The sequence below is a fragment of the Corvus hawaiiensis genome, chromosome 3 (assembly GCF_020740725.1).
Source record: "Corvus hawaiiensis isolate bCorHaw1 chromosome 3, bCorHaw1.pri.cur, whole genome shotgun sequence".
NCBI classification, from domain to species: domain Eukaryota; kingdom Metazoa; phylum Chordata; class Aves; order Passeriformes; family Corvidae; genus Corvus; species Corvus hawaiiensis.
In genome coordinates this window covers 70,148,153-70,168,889 of record NC_063215.1, presented here as the reverse complement: position 1 = coordinate 70,168,889, position 20,737 = coordinate 70,148,153, and the positions used below count along the sequence as shown (strand labels likewise).

Sequence of the window (20,737 nt, the reverse complement as noted above, 5' to 3'; positions counted from 1 at the left end):
CTACTGACAGTGACCCAAATAATTTTCTTTAATCACTTCGACAGGTTCCTCTATGAACTCTCACTGATTCCCAACTTTTCAGAACGTGTGTTTTGCATCCTGTTCCAATCAACATTTTCAGAAAGCATTGGTTCAATCCGTCGCAAACTTGAATTGTTACAGAAACTGTGTGAGGTAGGTTGTGCTCTGTGAAAAAGTAGATCTAAATTTCTGATATTTAATCTTGTTAAGCTTTACTCATATTTCAAAAGTTTTCACTTTATTTACTTACTCATTAAAAATCTAAAGGACAGTAGAATAGAACATTTTATGATTGTTCTTCAACATCAAAGTGAATTTTAAGATTAGCTTTTGGTTCTGAATTATATCATGTTTTTGCCATCAGTGTGTATCAGTCTCTGGAAAACAGTGCACCTTCTACTTTTTTTAAAGCAAAATCTTCCCTCTTCATAGTCACTGTATCACTCCTTTTCAAAGGAATGCCAGTTCAGCTAACCTTGTGTTTGCTCGAACTTGAGAAATGTGCAACTTAATAATATCTCTTGTATCTAACATCAGATAGAGATAGCAATGTTGTATCTAGTCTGAAGAGATTACTGGAATTTTGCAGTCCCATGCAAAACAAATATGGGGCTTTAAAACGCAGGTAACATCAGTATTTTTGATAACTTAAAACTGTTTCAATTGTTTTATGTTTTACTATGTAATGTTTTTTATTTGATTGATTAAATGTTTTACTTGTTCCATCTGAGTGTTTTATGAACTTCTTGATTAATTTTCTCAGAAATTAAATATACCATTCACAATTTCAGTATCAGTCAAGGATTACTATTTTGTTTTTTTCAACAGGTCATGTCTGGTAATACTGTACAGATTTTCTCTTATTTTTTTCTAAGTCTCCATTTTGGAGATAACATTCTCCATTCATAAAAAATTACATATTAATATTGTTCTACTTCTATGTGTTGCAGTAGAAGGTAACACAACATCAACAAATCTGCTCATTAACCATAAATATTAATGGAACTTTGAACTTTTTTTTTTTTCCTGTATTTTAGACATTGAAGAATGAATCAGGCGTTATGAGGGTTCTAGGTTTGGTTCTTGCCTTTGGAAATTACATGAACGGTGGAAACAGGACACGAGGACAGGCTGATGGGTTTGGACTAGATATCCTGCCAAAACTGAAAGATGTAAAGAGCAGTGTAAGTTGACTTGAGACTTCCTGAAGGCCTGAGAAGCTTAAATTCTCAGAAAATTACTTTGTTTCTGAGTAAATGTTGTGAAGTTTATGAAGGCATGTGGAAGGGAATTCTTTTGTTGCTATGCTTATCTGATCACACTTCTAGAGTTGGATGTGTTTGTAGAATTATGAAAATTAACCATCTCTTTTCACTACTATACAAACAAAAATATCTAAATTTATGTTTTAGTTCCTAGTTTGATGTACATTTGACTTCCAGTACACTTCATAGTTCCAACTTTTCTTGTAATTAGATACTATGATCTGACAGTTAAAAGTTTATTACAGAAGTGGAAAGAGTTCTATGCTGATTCAAAATATTTGTGAGGGAAAAAATGTCACTCCTGGAAATGATTGAATAGGCATCCAGAGCATTTTGGATAATCCAAAATTCATTCTTTATGTACACCATGATTACAGAGTTTGTATTTAATATTGAAACATGGAGCCACCTAGTAAAGTACTTCTTGATTCAAGATTTGTCTAGTCTAGTCATCTCAGTAAAGACAGTGATAAGTAATGTTTTTTCTTGCTCTGTGCTAAACTGGAATTTGTGTGTTACCAGCAATTTTTGGCTTTGATTAATCACTTCAGGGTTACATCAAATATCTACTTTTGTTTACAAGGAAACAATAATCTTAAAGTTTCTATGGCTATAATGAAAAATCTTGCCTGAATGTGACAGATTATAGCAATAATTCTTGACCCTTAAATTAGTTCCTACCAATGTGATGAGTCACTGTCAAGATCTTCAATTCTGCAAATGGCAGAAAAAGAAGAGTTGGTTTCCCTGCTTGGTCCCTCACTAAATATACATTTTTTTTAGCTGCTGAGGTAGGTCGTGTGAGTAGACTGTTAACCCTGAGTTGAGAGACCATGTCAGCCATTTGCCTTTTTAAATGGGTGGAGGAATTTCATTCTTGCATCCTGGTCTCTCTTTTAAACCAAGGGAGTGGTGATGTGAATGACACTTCAGTACAACGTATTTAGAGCAGCTTACTCCAGCTGAACCTTCAAATTGGCTCTAGATCTGATATGTCACCAGTTTTAGAACTCTGCTCAGCAGAAAATGTAGGCACACTAAATTTAGTTTGGTAACTCAAGACTTGAGTATGTAATTTGCTGGAAATATTTTGACTATTAACCTTGCAATTGCAAGATACATTTTCAGTTTATTTGCTACTGATCAGTCAGGAAAGCTCTTACAAAAATCCTTTTCTGAACACATCTGAAAATTTAATTCTGTCAGAAATCCTCTTCAAATGGAAGGTTTTCTGCTGAAGTTTCATTAGAGAGATTACACAGGGGAAGCAATGAAAAAGCTCCCTCCCTCATCCCCCAAATTTCATTTATAAAAATAACTTTCTTCGTTTAATTTAACTTTGCTTTGGTTATAGTTATAGTGTTGCCTTGAAGAACTTGTCTACATGAACCCAGAAACAATTTCTCTTTTCCTTGTTGAAAAATTTCAGAACATAAGGTTTGCAATCAGGTAGAATTAAAAAATAGGAGTGTGTTCCATGAGTGTTATATCTTTCTTCATTTTATTTAATGATTAAATAGGACTTCAGGGTGAGGTTTGATTTTGATTTGGGTGGTTTTTTGTGTGTTTCTTTTTTTTTTTTTTTTTAGTGAAGGGACCAAACCAGCAAAGTATTTTTTACACTAAATATTTCATTTATATGAATTACCTTTTCTGAATTTTTTTTTTTCTGTGAGTTTCAGTAACACAGAAAACTCTTCCTCTTCTATACAGGACAACAGCAGAAGTCTTCTATCTTACATTGTCTCATATTATTTGCGTAATTTTGATGAGGTGAGTGAAAGTTAAATTTACTCTTTTAAATTCGGGTTAAGCAACCCAACTGACTAAATTTGCTCTTCTGCTGGCAAGATGCAGAAATGTGTACAGATATTCTCTGTGCTTTCAGTTATATATTTTAGTATAGGAAAAAGTAACGAGCACTATGTAACTGTTCACTTGTGGTTTTGTCAGGATGCTGGAAGAGAACAATGCATCTTTCCTCTTCCGGATCCACAAGATCTCTTCCAGGCTTCACAACTGAAGTTTGATGATTTTCAGAAAGATCTCCGCAAAATGAAGAAAGATTTGCGAGGTACTGAACCCAGATCGTGCTAATTATATGTTGCCATTATATCTCTTCTATTTTTGTTTGTATCATTTTGAGAAATTAGATGACACTGTAAAAATAGTTGTGTATTTTTAACTTCTCAGCTATTAGTTTGTTTCTTTAATTTGCTTTTCCATGACTATGGAAATAATGCAATAATACACAATTTTCTGTAGATAACCTGAAGAGGTTTTTAAATTAAACAGCATCAAACCAGTTAGGTTAAATCTTTTGTTTCAAAACCAAACCAAAAAACTAATTTAGTTTTTCTTTTTTGCACACTGATTTCAAGTCTTTGACCATAAAAAGCATTGCAAAGTGTTGGACTATGTCCATGATAAAAAAATAATAAGAGGTTTATAACCAGGTCCAAATAGTATCTAGCAGATAAAAAGTATGACATTGTTAGAGACACTTCAAATAACTGGACTTTACTGAAAAGTAACATGCAAAGGAAGTATTTTTTTCTCCTCTTATGAAATGTTTTCTTTAAATGAATTCAGCAAGCTTAAGATATATTTGCTAGACTTTGATGAAGAACATTTACCATATATTTCTTAATAACATGGGGATCTAAGCACTAGATTTGTTAAGCAAGAGTAGTTTGCACAAACGATCCATGATCTTCAATATTTTTTGCAAAAAATCTGTGTTAAACTGGTCAGTTATGTTACTGTGCTGAATCTTTGAGGGGGAGATACAAATCAAGGAGTGATCTGCCCATTACTGTTGCCTTGCTGCTTTTAAATGCCATGCCTCTGGAGAGCTAGAAAAGGTTTGGTAATCCATTAATCCCTGATCAACCTACAATGGGAGGTTCTCTATTAAAACAAAAACATAACATGGTTACTAAAGGATATCTGACCTTCCCTTCTTGCTTCTATCAAACTTTGTTTGGATGTTTTAAAAGTTATTTTAAATATTTTGAGGTAATATTTAAAGTTGTATCAAGGTCACTTAGTGTGATACTAGGGAGTGAACTGTAGCATCATCCATTTACTGCTCCTGAACAATCTAGGGAGCAAAAATCTCACAATTCAGTCATGAAAACTTGTTCTAAACTTCTTGCAACTTCCAGATAATCTCAGAGCTGATCTCCAAGCTTGCACATGTAGAAGATACATAGGTCTTATTTAAAAAAGATACTTGAATTCAGGTGCATGTTAACGAATATCCATGGGGGCAGATTTTATTCCTCACAAATTTACCAAAAATGTTTTTTGGTACATTAAAGGTTAAATATTTTTAGATCAAGGTTGAAATTTGCACACAGACATAAATCTCTTGTGGAATAAATCCACACTGTGCAGTGATCAAAGCAGGGGTTCTGTAGAAATGGAAATTACACGCTTCGATCTGCCTTCAGATTGCAGTTGAATTCTTTCTGTGCTTCCAATCCAACCCTTAGGCTCGAGACTCTTCTCTGTAGTTAATGAAACTGAAGACTAACTACAAACACCATTGCTGGTACAAGCTTTTTTGGGGACAGCATCAGCATCTTCATCCTCTCCTGAATATGTCATGACAATTTCAAAACCAGACTGCAGTCTCAGTCATGACTTCTTAATAGTGTCCAGAGATGCAAAATGCTTTGTGGTTTCTTTTCCAAAGAAAAGTGTCAATCTAAATTAAAAACAATTTCTGTTAAAAGATTTTATGACTGCAAGAGCAGTAGAAGTAAATTTTAGTAATACATTAAAAATTCTAGGTATTCTGATAGCTCGTTATAATGATTTCAGTGAGACAGAATAGCCTGTCTTAATGACAATCATTTCTAAATAGAGTACAAATTTTAACAGAATGCATAAAATTACTTGCAAACGGGTTTTTTACTGCATTTACTCTAAGTACACTGCCAGATTTGCTAATGAAGACATGGAATCTTATGAGTTACTAGAGCTATTAAGTGCCTCATCAAATGACTGAACAAGAAGAGACTTGTATGATGCTGAGAAAATTCTGACAAAATTCTAAATATGAACCGATTGATTTGATGTCAGTGTGAGTAAATGAGTATTGATTATTCCTGGGAAACACTGACTTTAAAGTCATAGAAATAAATGCCCAGAATACATTATTGTTTTATACTGAGATGTGGACTGTAACTTTGTACTTATATTCATCAGTAATTAGATGGCAGATTTCACCATTTGGTGAGGGTGGGGTATTTGATTTGTTCTTTGTCACTGAGAAACAGAAACGTGTTCATAATATTGATGCAGGCAGTATCACCATTTTAAGGGTATTCTGTTCATGTTAGTTTCAAATACCCTGAAAACCATGCAGTGAGATCATGCTTATTACAGTGGGGGAAGGAGGTGTTGGTTCACCCAGGAAAAAAGTCTTCTGCAGATATTTTATTTCTGACTTTGAAAACTTTCCTGGATCATTATTCAAAGGTAAATTTCATTCCAGAAAGATCCTTTCATAAAACTTAAAAAACCCCGACAGAATACCCACAAAGTGGAGGACAGTTATTATTAAAAAAAAAGTTTCATAGCTGTAACAATAACAGTTCATTTTAGTACTGTTGTATTTTTCCATCCAAAGATGACAGTAATATACACAGAGACATGCAGCTATAAATAGTCCTCATGATTCTGTAAAATAATTTTGTTGATGTGCTCTTTCACAGTTTTGAGTTTGGGCTTATGTTTGTATTAGAGTTATTATGCTGACTGCTTAAAAAGAAAAAGGACTCGTGATGTTCAAACTTCTGTGCTTTCTTCCCTTGTGACTATCGAGGCTATTGTCCATATTTAAGTGTTCATGAACTCTATGCCTTGGCAGTTTTTAAAATCTTAGAAATGAAAATTTCTTCTAGTATTTCAGATTAGAAGTGCAAGTCCCAAAGACTTTTAGAATCATACCGTGTCTGTTCCAAGATGAGTAAGACAGAAACTTATTTTTTTTTAAATAATACAGCTCTCCAGGATAAAATTTATATACCAGATTTTTTTTTTTTTTTTGGTAAGGTAGAAGACCAAAGAACAGGTAGATCCTTTAACTAACAAATCAAGTGAGTTTGGCTCCATCTGTTGCTCCTAGATTTCACAGCTCTCCAGGATTCCCACTTTAGCCTTTTTGACTTCAGTGACATATAGTTTGTTAAGCAACTTGATCTGCTTTTGATCTCTCCTGGCTGTCAGCAACATTCCTTGATGCAGTCATGCCAAGCAATGACTTCTGCTCCTATGTCATTCCACAGAAGAAACTTTAGCACTTGCCACATGACTTAAATCAACTCACCATGTAAAGAAAATTGGGCATCCAGGGTCACAGGAGCAGTGTGTGACTCTCACTGATTAGGACCTCTGTTATGTAATTGTTAGTATCAGTATGTTTTTCTAGACACTTCAGAGTGCTCCAGGCAGAGCAGAAAGATGTGGAAAACATGTATTAATCAAGATTCTAACCCTCTTTGCTCTGACACTCTTAAGGTAAAATTTTGGTTTAGGAACATGTTGGATTTCTTGCCCATGAAATTCTTCAAGATGTATTTAGGAAAGAACTAGAACACTAAAATGGCATTGAGAGTTACAAAATTATGGCAAGTTAAAAAATGTTTAGAAGCTATTCTTTGGCTACACATTAGCATTCTAGCCTTACAACATTAAGTTTATTCTTACTAATCAGAAACTAATTCATCACTTGTCACTTATTGCAAAACTTTCACTTAAGCTCAGCTAAAAGGGAATTAGAAACAATGTCAGGCAGAAAATAAATCTCACTAGTAGAAGAGATTAATAGTACAATATGATGCAGATTGCTATGAAACTGAGTTGAAGTCAGTACTTGTTTATGTGTCATAATGTCATATTTAATATATTTGATTAGTCACTGACTACAAGCAATAATTATGATAATTTAACATTATTTTTTTAGTGATGCTTTCTTTTCCTATTCTGAGTGTTTACAACTCACTGAAAAGTCTCCATCCAAAGAAGCTAGGCTGTGTGGCCCAGTACATCTCCCTGATTTGGAATAAATGTGACTGAGAATGTTTATAAAGTGTTAAGCATTTGCAGAACACTTTGTATTTTAAAAGTATGTTCCAAGAAAAGCCCCAGAGTATCTTGGAAAAATACACGTTCCCTATTTTTTTAGTGCATCTTACAGTCACCTAAAGTTACCTATTCATGTTGGACCTGCTTGTTGTAGAGCTGTTATGTGCTCTCATGTTTAACACCTGCTGTGTGAATAAGAGCATTGGAAGTACCATAATGTGGGATAGAAAGACTTTTTAAAAGTTGTATTTGGGATAGTGTCAATATGGGACTGAGAGAGTTCGGACAGTAATAGGCTCACTAATCATTCCTCTTGCCTCAGTAAAGGTTACCCTTAACACCTAGAAAGAGTTCCCATACCTGAGAGTTCAGTCAAGCTGTAGTTGAAACTGAATTTTCCTCTTCATGGATGAACTGTGTCTGGGGTGTAGGGATTACTTTGCAAAATAAGATTGCATCCACTATTAGTTCTTTCATAAGTAATACTAATGCTTTCAGACTAAAATTTTTAAAAATGTATCATTCTATTTGCCCCTTTCTTTCTCACACACATATGTATCCTTGTATCTTTTCATATTCCCAACTGTTTCCATCAGAGTTCTGATGATGGATCTAAGACACTGGCGACATTTCAGTGCCACTTCTTGATCAGAAGCAGGAGTGGTATTAATTGTGACTTCAATTAACAAACTTGAGCAGCCTTAAGCCATTTATGGCCCCTCTTCAGATGGAAGAAAAGGAAGGGATTGCTCTTCTGAATTTGATTGTCCCCCTCCTTAAGGAGGAGAGGGACAATCTAAGGATTGATTAATTTTCCAGTTAAGGAAAGGCCTCGAGTATAACCTGGTGATCAATCTTTTAAAAAGCTAAAGTTTGGTGAAATAAAGTGTATCCTCAGAGGTTTTCCAAAAAATTAAGGTTTTTTTAATGTGCTCGTACACTGATATTTCAAGTTTCAAGAGAAGACGGAGATGAAGTAGAGAGAATTGAAGTAGTGAAAAAATTGTACTCTTTGGAGGCTGAATACATTTCATCATCAAAAACATCCTGTTCTAAGACAATTTGAAATTGTGGTTTTGTAATTCTCTGTCAATAGTTTTGATATAAATGTGAATGAAGATATTTTACAATTAATAAATATATTTCATTTTTTTTTATGATCCATAGATCCATATTGTGATAAAATAATGCCTTCAGTCTTATTATAAAATGCCAAATCACTCAAGGTAATTAATAGCAAAGTGGTTTGGGTCAGTCCTCCAGTTATCTGTACCATTTACAGAAACCTTTACAGAACCTGCCTTTACAGAAACAGATATTGTTTAACCATATTAAATCTTTACTTTTGCCTACTCATTAACACCTGTACACTCCCAAATTCTAGCTGTTTGTTCAGTTATCACAGAAAGGGTTAATTGCTGCAGCTATGCTGCATGCAGACTCCTAAACCTAAACCAGATGTAAACTAAAGCCAGGCTTTCAGTCAATCTGTGAGTCATATTTTACTGTCCTTAAAACTCCAAACAAGGAGCTGTCTATGGAAGCCCTTGAAGACTCAGCAGTTCTTAGTGTAAGTCATTGCAATTCCAAAAAAAATAAATAAAAGAAAATTAAGAGCTCTTTCTGTATTTGTGGCTGGGTTCATCAGAGTTTGTCTTTTGATGAGGCCAGCATTGTTTCCTTTAGATAAAGTCTAAACTTTCTCTTAAAGTCACAGGTTGCAGTTGTAAGGAACCCAGAAAGCACTGAGGAAGTTGAGAAAACAGTGGTTATGTTGTCGTATGGTTTTCAGACAAGTAGGACACAGGCACATCTCTTGTGGAAGTCTGAGCACTCAGAACCTCAGAAAATTAAGGACATAATTTCAAAGCTTCCATAAAGGCTTAAAAGCAAAGTCTATCAAGTCTCAATTAAAGGTGTGCTCTCAAGTATCTTAAACGATCTTGAAAATCCACCTGACTTCTAGCAGACTTCTATAGATAAGTATGTGCTTTCTGAATTAGTTAATAAAAACAGCCTAATGAAGCTGTTAATTATTCATGCAAGACAATTCATAAGTCTGCTTGCTTCCTTTTTTATTTTGTTACTGTTTGGTGTGGGGGTTTTGTTGGTTTGTTTGTTTGCTTTTATTTTTCATTTATTTTTCATATTTTGGGGGTTTGAAAAGAAAAATCCTGCTGCCCATTGTTACCCTGGCCAAAGAAAATGCAGAAAGCCTGAGGAGCAGCTGGTCATCTGCTCACCCATTTTGTTCAAAAATACATCTTTTATGTTTAGAAGAGATTTGTACTTCCAAGGGCTAAAATTTGGCATCCAACAGAACCAGCTGGGAAATGTGCACTAAAAAGATACTCTGAATGTTGAAAACTTTTTATTTCTCCTTTGAAAAAAGGTAAAGCAACTATTTCTGATAATGAGACTGAGTGTATCTTACGTCACAGAATCACTAACTGAAAATGTTGGTGCAAAGCACAGAAATTTTTTGTCACTTTTCTTTTCCGTATAGATGTCTCTTAAATTATATTTGCTGTTGTGAAACTTCACATGTTTTTAGTAAGGTGACCTGAAATAAAAATAAAAGAAAAAAATAGGATGAGCAAACTAACACAATGGCTTGAAAAAATGCAATTATTTGTGTTTTAACACAGAAATATAAAATGAGATGAATTCTTGAGATACTGGATACAGCTGGAATTGCTGTAAAATTAAATCTCTAAACTGGTTTTGAGCACAGATTTTCACATCAATTTCCAGATCAGGAGCATTTGAGAGACCTGTGTATGTATGGATAAAAAGCTACCAGTTTGAATTGCCCACAAGAATCCATTTTGCTGCATCTGTGAAAAATGACATGGAGTTCTCTGCAGCATATGATCTTGAGAGGAGATGAAATTAGATGTATTATTGGTCCTTTCCATTGTTTATGTATTGCTTATATGTTAAAATTGGTTTAGAGGGTTGGAGAAAGGGTGTCTCTGCACTCGCCAACTTCAGGTTAGGATTTGAGATCTTTGGAAGGTCTGAAGTGCATGATTTGGGACTAGAGGATGCTGAAACCTTCACCTTGCTTCAAAGCAACACAAAGTTTTTATCTTTATTCCTGTTTGGGCAATTCAGTCTTGTGAGATAAGTTTCTACCTAGTGCTTGGCTTTTGTGACTGCCTGTATGAATCTCATTTGTGGTGCCTTGAATACCTTTCAGTTCTTTCACCATAAGAAAATTTAAAATCTGCTCGAAATAAGTGGAGTTTAGAAATATGCTAATTTTGTCTAAGTTTTTCAATTGTATGCACATCTCCTAAAATGAGAGAATAACTAAACCTGTGAGAACAGGGATGATAAGACCAAGTCTGGGTCTGTTAGGAAACAGCAGATAAGCTTTTGTTTTAGACAAAACTTTTACAAAGTCGTCACAGCAGATCCCCTTTGCCAATGTATTCCTTTGATATCTGGGATGTTTAGCTGAGCTGTTTCATGGAGATGAATGTGTTTTAATATGAAGCTGAAGTTAAAAACATCAAATTTAGAAGGCTGTTTGTATTCTCACATACTTTTTTTTTCCCCCCCCATGTTTTTTCTCCATGTTGCTTAGAAGTTATTAAATACTCTTCTGACACAAGCATTTACTTAGTATCTTACTTCCTCATTTGGGCAGAAGTACTGGGAACTATCTGATATTTTGTACTGCTTGCATTTGATCAGCACTTTAAATTCTTCAGTTACAATGAGGAATAGCAATAGCTCATACAAATAGTGGGGGGTTTTATTCTAGTGACAAATTACAGAAAATAATAGATGAGTGCTCTATCCAACAGGCTGTGAAGGGAGACTAACATTCCAGTCTTGGTGATCTGGAGAATTGAGAAACTTAAGAACTGCTTACAGACCTCTTAATTCTTTAATGAAGAAAGCAACTGATGAACTAGTTTGTTTTAAGCATCATAATAATCATTAGTATGGTAATAATGACTGGATTTGTTGATTTTTAAGGTCTGAATGCTATGTACAATATTTTACACTCTCTAAAGCAAAAGAAAGGTATTATTTTCCCCTGTTTTTTTGATTTTAAATTATTTACACGGTGTTTGCAATTCAGGAATAGGGTGAAAAATGGTCCTGAACTGTTATTTTTCTGAACATCATTGATTTTACTCTTTTCACAGAGGGAGGGGTGTGGGCAGAAAAGAACAAAAATAACTCCACCAAAAACTGGAGAAAGAAAGCTGCCATTAAATGCACACCCTTTCCCACACTGCACATATGTGCACAAACAAATCAACTATGGGAGAGCTTCCAGAATCTAAATGGTTGAAGAAGAGACATTTCATTTTGACAATCAGCATTACATGGTTTTGTTTCCTATAACAAGATGAATATAAAACATAGAATATCCCACATTTCCTTAAACATTTTGAAATGGGACTGCTTCAAGCTGTTGACATAGGTATAGGCTAAGATTTTTGTTGAGTATAAGTTTTCATAAGATATATTCTTCTCTCAAATTGGCTGAGAGTTCATTTAAACTGCAAACATTCAAGAGAGTATAATGCAGTACTGCTCTGAAAAATATTTAATCCATATTCTGGAAAAACGTATGGAATTTTGGTGATATCAAATGTTATGGTAGGTCTGTCGCCTCTTTCAGCTCTGACACTTGTTTCTCCATAAGAGAAAAGAGTAATACAAATCCTATATATTACCATCAGAACATCTCCATCTGCAGAATAGTACATAGGTTCTCTATTTCTTCTTCTGTCATATGTTGTTAGAAAATTCATGGTCATTTGGATCCTCTCCCCTATTTCACATGTGTTGACTAACATTTGTTTAAAAATTACAGGCTTCCAATTATGTAGTTATATTTGGCGGAGGATAGGATTCTTTAAAATTTTTAATATCGCTGCATAAGCAGATTACCTGTCTAAGTAGACACCTTCATGTTTATCTTTCCCCTAAAAGTCTGCTGTTATTATTTCCATTTTGCTCTAAGTTTAAAAAAATAATAATTAAAATTGAATTTTATTATCACCCTGGTTTTATTCCACTTGTGTGGAGTTACCAGTTATTTGAGTCAGTCTGCTTTTCTGTATAAATATTAGGATAGTGCTTTCTACTACCTTAAAATATTTTTTAAATGGTAAACAAGTTTTCTGTCTTTAAAGATGTACTAATAATTCTTTTTTCCTAAAGAAACCCTGGAGGGTAAGCAAGGAAATGTATGTTTTGGAATATGTGCACTTGAACTGGAAATTTTTAGGCAGAATCCAGCAGGATTGATTCCTGTTGAATGGCAGGAACTTACCACAGCCTAAAGAGGTTTTTCTTATAGTGGAAACAAGTTTAATATTCACCTGAAATAGTCTCAGGTCTTCTCTTGACCCAAATTAAATCAGCTTGGATAGTTGGTGGAAGTATGATAATACCACCTTACCCACAAATAATCTTTGTGTCAGGGGTGTTTTAGGCCCCAGATTCTCTGTCTTGGTTTCTAGTGCAATAAGAAGCAAGCTGTTCTTCAAGTTCTCTCATAGAGTTTAAGCAATGAGTACTGTACTCTTACAGTCTTCCACTTTAATCCTTTTGCACTGTTACTTTTGAAAAATGCAAAACTCTTCAATACATCTGTGATTTTATCAAGTATCAAGCCCTCATCTGTCTTAACTTACTAAATTAAGGTCATTCCTACTGTTGGTACAGGTTTTGCATCTAAACCTTATTTTGATTCAGGCACAATTACCTGGGGCCAGGTATATCAACACGGCCTGGAATCTGAGTTTGTAATTTTGTTCCCATGCAGTTCTGCCCCTGAAATTTGTCTTTCTCCCTCAAAATAATTGAACACTTTTGTTAACTTTTGCTACCACTCATTTAAATTCACACACTGGCCACAAATTACCTGCCTATAAAAATATTTTACTAGGAATATAACTGTTCCTAATTCTATTATCATAGTGTTTGTACTTGTTGTGTGTTTGAGGCACATATTCCAGCAGTTTCACTGGATATGAATTTAAGTGTTTTTTACTACAGTATACAGATCCATTGTACGAATGTGTCACCCTAAACTAATCTGTTACTTCAATTTCAGCATGTGAGACAGAAGCAGCAAAAGTTTATCAGCTATCACTAGAAGAGCACCTACAGCCCTTCAAAGACAACATGGAGCAATTCATTAGTCAAGGTAAATAATGAAATGTCACTTAACCTTTTCATGACATTTCAAAGGAAAGTTATGGGAACAATGTTTATACATTGTGGGAAAGGGACTGTTTATTTTGGCATCATAGAAAGACATGGATTAGTTTAATCAGATGCCACACAGTTCTAACAGATTTGCAAAATGATTCTCTTGTACTGTAGGTGACTCACTCTCTTTTGCATGACAGCAAAGACAAATGCTATTGGCTTGAGTGTGTGATCTTCTAAGTTCAACATTCCAGTAGAAAACAAACTTGCAGCCTTTGTTCCTTGAAAAATTATTGAAGCTGGATCTGTTTCATTAACTTCATTCCAATGAGATAATTCTTTTGGGTGTGCCAAAAACATGGAATAAGCATAACAAAAGTAGTTAAAGCTTTTCCAGATATACTGCAAATCCATATGAAATACTTGGATGTGGTTAATGGTTAACACTGCAAGAGAAAATATATTAGAAATAGCCAGGATCAACTGGCATCCTGAGTATTAGTAGGAAAACCCTTTGAAAATGAATGGACTATGCTTTACTAGATGTTTCTTTGACAAGATTATAGGAAATATGGATAACTTTAGGTTTTCACAAATGTTATATCAGAGCTTGAAATAGTACTCTGCATTGACCAATTCATGTTTTAATACAAGTCAGAAATCAATGCATCAGGGTTAAAGTGCCCTGATGAGTACATCAATGTAACATTTTGCTGCTCCTTCTGCTTTGATATTGCCTCTTATAATGGAAGGCAGACCTGTTGTCTCCTGAATAGGCAAATTATGTGAGAATTCTGATTCTTGTGCTGATTCATTAATTCATTAGCCTTGACATGTGTTAAAGAGCTACCACTCATAGATATAATTATTAACTGAATGTGCTTTGTGTTTGAGAGGCTGGTCAGATTTGCATGTGTCTCTTCCTGGTTAGAGTATCCAAGATGACTTTATATCCAAACATTTTAAGTGCAGTACCTATAGAATCATAGAATGGTTTGGGTTGGAGGGGACTAGACCAGGCTGCTCATGTACTCTACCATGTACTGATCCATGCTATAGGACTCTCAATTACAGGGAATAAATTGAGCACACCCAATATTTTGAATCATCAAATATGAACTGATGTTTTCTAAGACAAATGTCCACTATCCAAACCTGGCAAACAGGATGTTGTCTCCAGCACAAGTAGGTATGAACCAAATTAAAACTGGATGCTGGTTATGTATATGGCATATAAATATTACAGTAGTGGTATGATTGAACATGTAGCAAGTGCTTTGCATTAGGTTTATATTATAGTTTTTATGTATAGATAGGGAAAATTCAAATCACAAGTTTTTCTGAAAGATACCACTATTGGCATGCTGTAAATCATGTCGTTTTAACCTTATTGACAGAGTAGGAAATCAAACATGAAGATTTTCCCTGGAAGTGTTCAGGGCCAGGTTGGATGGGGCTCTGAGCAACCTGCTCTAGTGAAAGGTGTCACTGACTATGGCAGGGGGGTTGGAACTAGATGATCTTTAAAGTCCCTTCCAACCCAAACCATTCTATGATTATATGATTGTATTTCAGCAGACGGCTATCTGTTAAATTTGTTTCTTCTTTTAGAAACCATAGTTTTAGAAGTGTCTAACTTTAGCTTGTTTTATGATTTTTGACTATACTTTTCAGAATATAATTTTATATAATCTTTATAGTGATCTGTTTTTGCAAGGATATGCAATTTCCTTTGTGATTACATGTCTGTACTTTAGGAGAGTGAGGAAAAAGAAAAGAAAAAATATATATCCATCGCATCCGTTAAGAACTTTGCTGTGTTCCCATATTAGATGTGTGTGTTGTTGACAAAAGGAGAAACCCATAATGTCAGTAAAAATATCAGTGTCTCATTTTGATAAAAATAATTGTGTATTGTGAGCACAGTAAAGTGTGACTAAATTTCTACATTTTTTTAAAACCGTAGGGCCTATTATGAAGAATTCTGTCCCAATGTAAGAAAGACAAAGGTTAACATATAGCAAAAAAGAATCCCTGGTTAAGATCCAAAAATAAAGTAATTTAAATACCTTTCATTATGAAATCCTTTGTTTTTACTTCATGGGATTGAATTCCGACTTGAAAGAGGCCATGTTTAAAGCAGGATTTCTCTTTCCTGTTCAGTGTTTGACAGGCTTTTGATCTAGATATTTTTTCTAAGGGCTTTTGTTGTTTATGTAGACATAATCGATGAGTCTTTTCAGCTAGACTGCACACATGATCATTTAGAAAAACAGAGGGACAATTCTTGGCACCTTTTGGGGATTTTTGTTTATATAACATATGCTCTGGGCAAAGAAAAATCAAGCTTTACATTTTTATCTTTTCAAGTTCCAGTTTCTCTAAAGTCAGAAAAAGTTTTAACTTATAATTCAGATGAAAAGCATTTTTCAAAAGGTTGAATAATTTGGCATGTTTGTATGATGCCTTTTTAGAGCGGATAACTTGTGTGCATAATGGGACCCAAAAGTTCAAAGTAGCTAGTTACTTACAGCATATTCACTTATACATGTTGCTAGCAGCTAAAATGGAAAATGGTTTTCCCATTGGCAAAAAAACTTGCACACCAAATTAAATATCCTTGGCAAGGGGTTAGCAAGGCTCTGCTTTATAAGAATAGTTACTGTCACACACAGATAACTTTGAGTTATGTTACTGCAACTCATCTGGCTGATTGTTACTAATGATGTATTAATAAAAAAAAAATCTTTTTTAATGTTAACACTTTTGTTAGATTCAGCAGAGACAAAAAAAAGGTTGTACATCATTAGCTTGCTGGTAGATTATTTCATTTGAAAGCTAAAGAAGGGGAAGAGGCAAGAATGTGTTCAGAATCATGAAGTTTTTAGATGAAAGTGCTAGTGGTATGTGTAATGAAGGCTGTTCAGTATTTGCCTTGCTATCCAAGTCAGTAGCCTAAACAATCAGTATGTGCACTAAAGTATGCAAATTAGCAACAGGATACCAGTCCTTTCTTGAGGGACTTCATGTCTTTGTTAAAATGATCATAATACTTAACGAGATTTAATTACCTGTGCTCCTTTCTACATTGGCTTAGTGGATATTGGCAAGCGTGATTTATCTTATGCATTGGGTTTTTGAGGGTCTGTGTGCCTCAAAACCTCCAACAAAATCCTCTCTGTTCTTCCAGGTTCTTTTGTTTTCTTCCATGTTTTTTCCTCCTCTTTTTCTTTTCATGTCCTCTTTTTGAGTCCACATACTGTAATCACATCAAATCACCAAATGTATCATGTGGTTCTCTTGTTCTTACAAATGTTATATTTTTTTCTGAACTTCTATGTAGCCATAGGGTTTAAAAATGGAAAAATAAATTAAAAAAAAAATAGAAAATCTACTTCAAAAAAGGAGATTGAAGAAAAGTTGTCAGAAAATACAAAACTTTTCAAAAATATATTGCTTATTATTTAGTTTGTTATAACCATTTCTCTAAGCATTTCCAATATGTGAGTAATATATAACTGTGAAATATAGTAAAGCAATTGTCCTTTTCCAATGAAAATTTATTCATACCAAACAGTAGAGATTTAAAATTTGCATGTCCCCAGTATAGAATATATAGTCACATTTTCTCTCTTTGAGTTATTCCCCACAAGTTATCATAATTTGAATAAGAGAGATTGAAAGCAAAGCTCTATTTGGGAACCTTGTCTCCATTGTTCCATATGTAATTGTGGATACATAGGGATGCAAATACGTGAGAGATCACATCCACCAGTTTAGAAAGCTTCAGAAATCACTTCTTTTCCTGGCGGGAATGAGTCTGACACAAGACAGTGGGTAAATGCTGAGGGTGCTAGTTATCGTGCAGTTTGTAGAGGAATTTCATTAGCAGTTAGTAATCCTTTAACCTTGTCCCCACTGGATAGGTTAGCTAGCTCATGCTGAAAGAATTGTGTGTGCATGAACCACAAATGATTCATAGTCCACAGGTTTTAATTGTGGTTAACTTTGCAGTGAAAAGCTGTCTCTGGGTGTTTGCTGTTGGGATGCCGTCTAGGCTGGGCATTCTTGTCAGCTTGATAAAGCAGGAAACTTATGGCAGGAGGCAGCAGTCATCACTCCCTCAGAACAGTAAGATTTGTTTGGGAAGTAGGAAGATTCAGTATGTTGAAATCACAGCTTTTCCACTGAGATTCTATAAATTGTGAAAATGTTGCGGACTTCAAATCTGAGCAAATCATCTGTCATCATATTCAGAAACCAAGCCAATATAATTAGTTTTAGACTTTAGAAAGAACAGTATTCCATGGGACAAATACAGGCATTGTTTGCAGAAGTAAAAACAAAAATTTCTGATTTTTCACTATTTCATCTAAAAGCAATGAGGATTATTCCAGTGTAATTTTAAGTTTGGGACCACAGCGTAACCCTTCAATCTTTGGTTCCTTCTAGTCTTATTTTGAAAAATTTTGCCATTTTGCTATTGTAAGTGAATACCAGCACCGGATTTTGTTCTGCTGGACCCAAGAATATAGACTCTTCTCCAGACCTAAATTCTAGTCACATCCTCATGATCTTACAGAACAAAGATGCTAAAATTGTCCTTTTGGTTGAACTGTCTGTAACCATCTCCTCCTTTTGCCTGGAAGAGCATTCAGGAACCTGGTTTCCAAACTGTTAGTAAATGAATGTATAAATCACAGTGAGTTCTATTTATCGCTGCAGCTGCAACCAGATAGTTGGTCATGACTTGTTCTTTTAGGTCAAGCAGCAAAAGGCTGTGCATCATCAAATGATGGATTGTGACTGAGACTGCAGCATCAGACTGCATCTTGGATGTCTGGGTTAAGTTCCTGGCTCCAGAAGTGTTGTAGATGATTGTGAAATGAGTGCTGCTAGGGTAATCTTAATTCTGGAATTTTCTAACCCAGAATGATTGATTTTGCAGATTCCATTTTCTTTAAATATTACTCTTAAAATTTGATTAATATAAAGGAGATCATAGCAGTACTTAATAATTTTTCTAAAAATAATTTGAGGAAAATATGACTGAAACATGATTAGGAAGATATATGAATGAATGGTTTTTTTGTTTTTATTTGAAAAAATTGCACAGAACATTAAGAGGTTGGATATTAGTAATTTATGTGGAGACACTGCCTTTGAATATTATTATGACTACCAAAATATACTCATTACTAAGATCTAAAAAAAATTCTTTTTCCTTTGAGAAGAAAATTTTGCAGAAATCTGAAGGGCAAGAAGCATAAACCCACTAGAACAAAAGATGCAGGAATTCAACTTAAGCAATTTAATTTAATGAATGTTTAAATTTTTCTGTTAGTATTCTTTTTGTTGAATTATTGAAGGAGCTTTTAAAACTTGTTCTTTGAGTCCTAAAAGTATTTTTTTAATCTCACACTGACATCTTAATGCTGATAAATAGTTTAACGTCAGTGCGATATAAACTTATCCTTACTTCAGATGTCAGCACCTCCATTGGTGTGCAATTTTACATAATAATCCTAATTCAGATAGTGTTGCATTTGCAACACTAGACAGGCTTCACTGAATTAGCCTCCCTTGCTCCATGAAAGTCCATGAAAGACCAAACTTTTAGACTGGGGCTGTCAGCTGTTTTGTGCCTTTGGCACAGGATCTCATCTAATCATTTTTGTAGGCATCGCAGTGGTTTCAGACAGCACAGGTGTGGTAGAGTTAAAAAACGTATTTTGTCATCACATCAGGACAGAACAATGTATGAGTATCACAATAGCATGATATAAGTCATCCAGCTCGAAATACTCTGAAAAAAATGCCCTCTGAAAAAAACCACCAAAAACATTGTGGACAGGGGAGGGCAGAAAATAATCCACATTTTAAATCCCTTCTCTAGTAAAAATGTAATCAAATAAGATTCCTTTTATGACATAGTTCTTGGGATGGAGAACGAAAAATAAGAGGACATTAAAGCTTAAGAGCACTTAGGTCCTTCATAAGCCGTAATCACAATGGCATATGTTCTTCAGCACTGTGGAGTCCAGGCTTACAGATGAACAGCCTTCCTTTTAAATCAGGCCTGAATTCTCTTGCTGTATCTTTATTGTACCCAAAAACATATATTTAGTCATAGGTATGCTGTCCAGCTTCACATCTGTTTCCTGCCTAGTCCTGGCCTGACTGAGACCTTTCAGCAGTGTTGGATTTAAGATCAGTAGCAGGGAACATCGAGTGAGGAGCTCAAAGCTGCACACGAAATACAATGCATTGTACTTCTGTGAATGTGACACAAGTTCTCAAATATGATGGATGGTGGCTTAGCCACTTCCTCGGATATGGATGCATCTCATCAGGTCCCATGAATGTGAGTACCTTCATGTTCCTCAGTCTCAAACCCAATCTTTTCCTTCTTCATTCTCTCAGTCCTTGCCTTTGCCTTCTGCAACTTTGGCAGTGTGGATAGACCACTTGCTGATGAATACTGAAGCAAAAATAACTATCCTATTACCAAACTGCTGCCTGATGGAGTAAAAGAGAACACAAATAGCAAAATGTGGAGGAAGTTTGCTTCTTGAGACATGTCTCAGAACTTGAGATTAATTTTTTTGGTTTTATTATTAATATAATATTAATCTGAAAAGTAAATCTCCTTTTATAGTCTTCTTAATTCTAAAATTTTTTAACTTTTAAGGAAGTTCAAGTTTCTGTCCTTGCTTATTCACTGAGGTTTTAAGTTGTGCTTCCAGAAATCTTGCTCATAATCTATGGAGCTAGCACATAATTTGCATTCCTGTTGTGTGACGGTCTAGTCATAAGGAAGTATAATTGGTTGGAATCTATGTAAGTATTTATGTGTTTAACTGATCATAGGTTTTGGAAAAAAGAAACAACATAATCAGGAAAATGTTCAGCAGATTGGATGCTCTATCCCAAGTTATCTTCAAGAAACTGGGGCCTGAATTTCTAAATTTAAATATTCTATTTCAATGTTCTCTTACCTGTAGGCATAAAAATCTTAGAAAATGGGGGAGGGGGTACAGGTATTCTTCATGCTGAAAACCTTTTATGAATTTGTCGTAGGAAGTACAGAAGGATGTAAAACTCTTGCTAGGATTCCCAGAAGAAATCCTGCTGTATTCTCTTGTAAAGCTTTCTTAGCATTAATGTAC

The 20,737-nt window shown here is 34.7% G+C and overlaps 1 protein-coding gene across 9 annotated transcripts in view; it reads left to right on the top strand.

Annotated features, from left to right (window-relative positions):
• The window catches only part of FMN2 (formin 2), a 167,520-nt gene that overhangs the window by 107,205 nt on the left and 39,578 nt on the right, over positions 1–20,737 (top strand). For all 9 annotated transcript variants that reach the window (XM_048299832.1, XM_048299836.1, XM_048299838.1 and 6 more), the window contains 5 exons: positions 45–174; positions 1,059–1,205; positions 3,000–3,059; positions 3,240–3,360; positions 13,471–13,563. In XM_048299832.1, the coding sequence (XP_048155789.1) occupies positions 45–174; positions 1,059–1,205; positions 3,000–3,059; positions 3,240–3,360; positions 13,471–13,563 (551 nt within the window). The remainder of the gene's footprint in view (positions 1–44; positions 175–1,058; positions 1,206–2,999; positions 3,060–3,239; positions 3,361–13,470; positions 13,564–20,737) is intronic.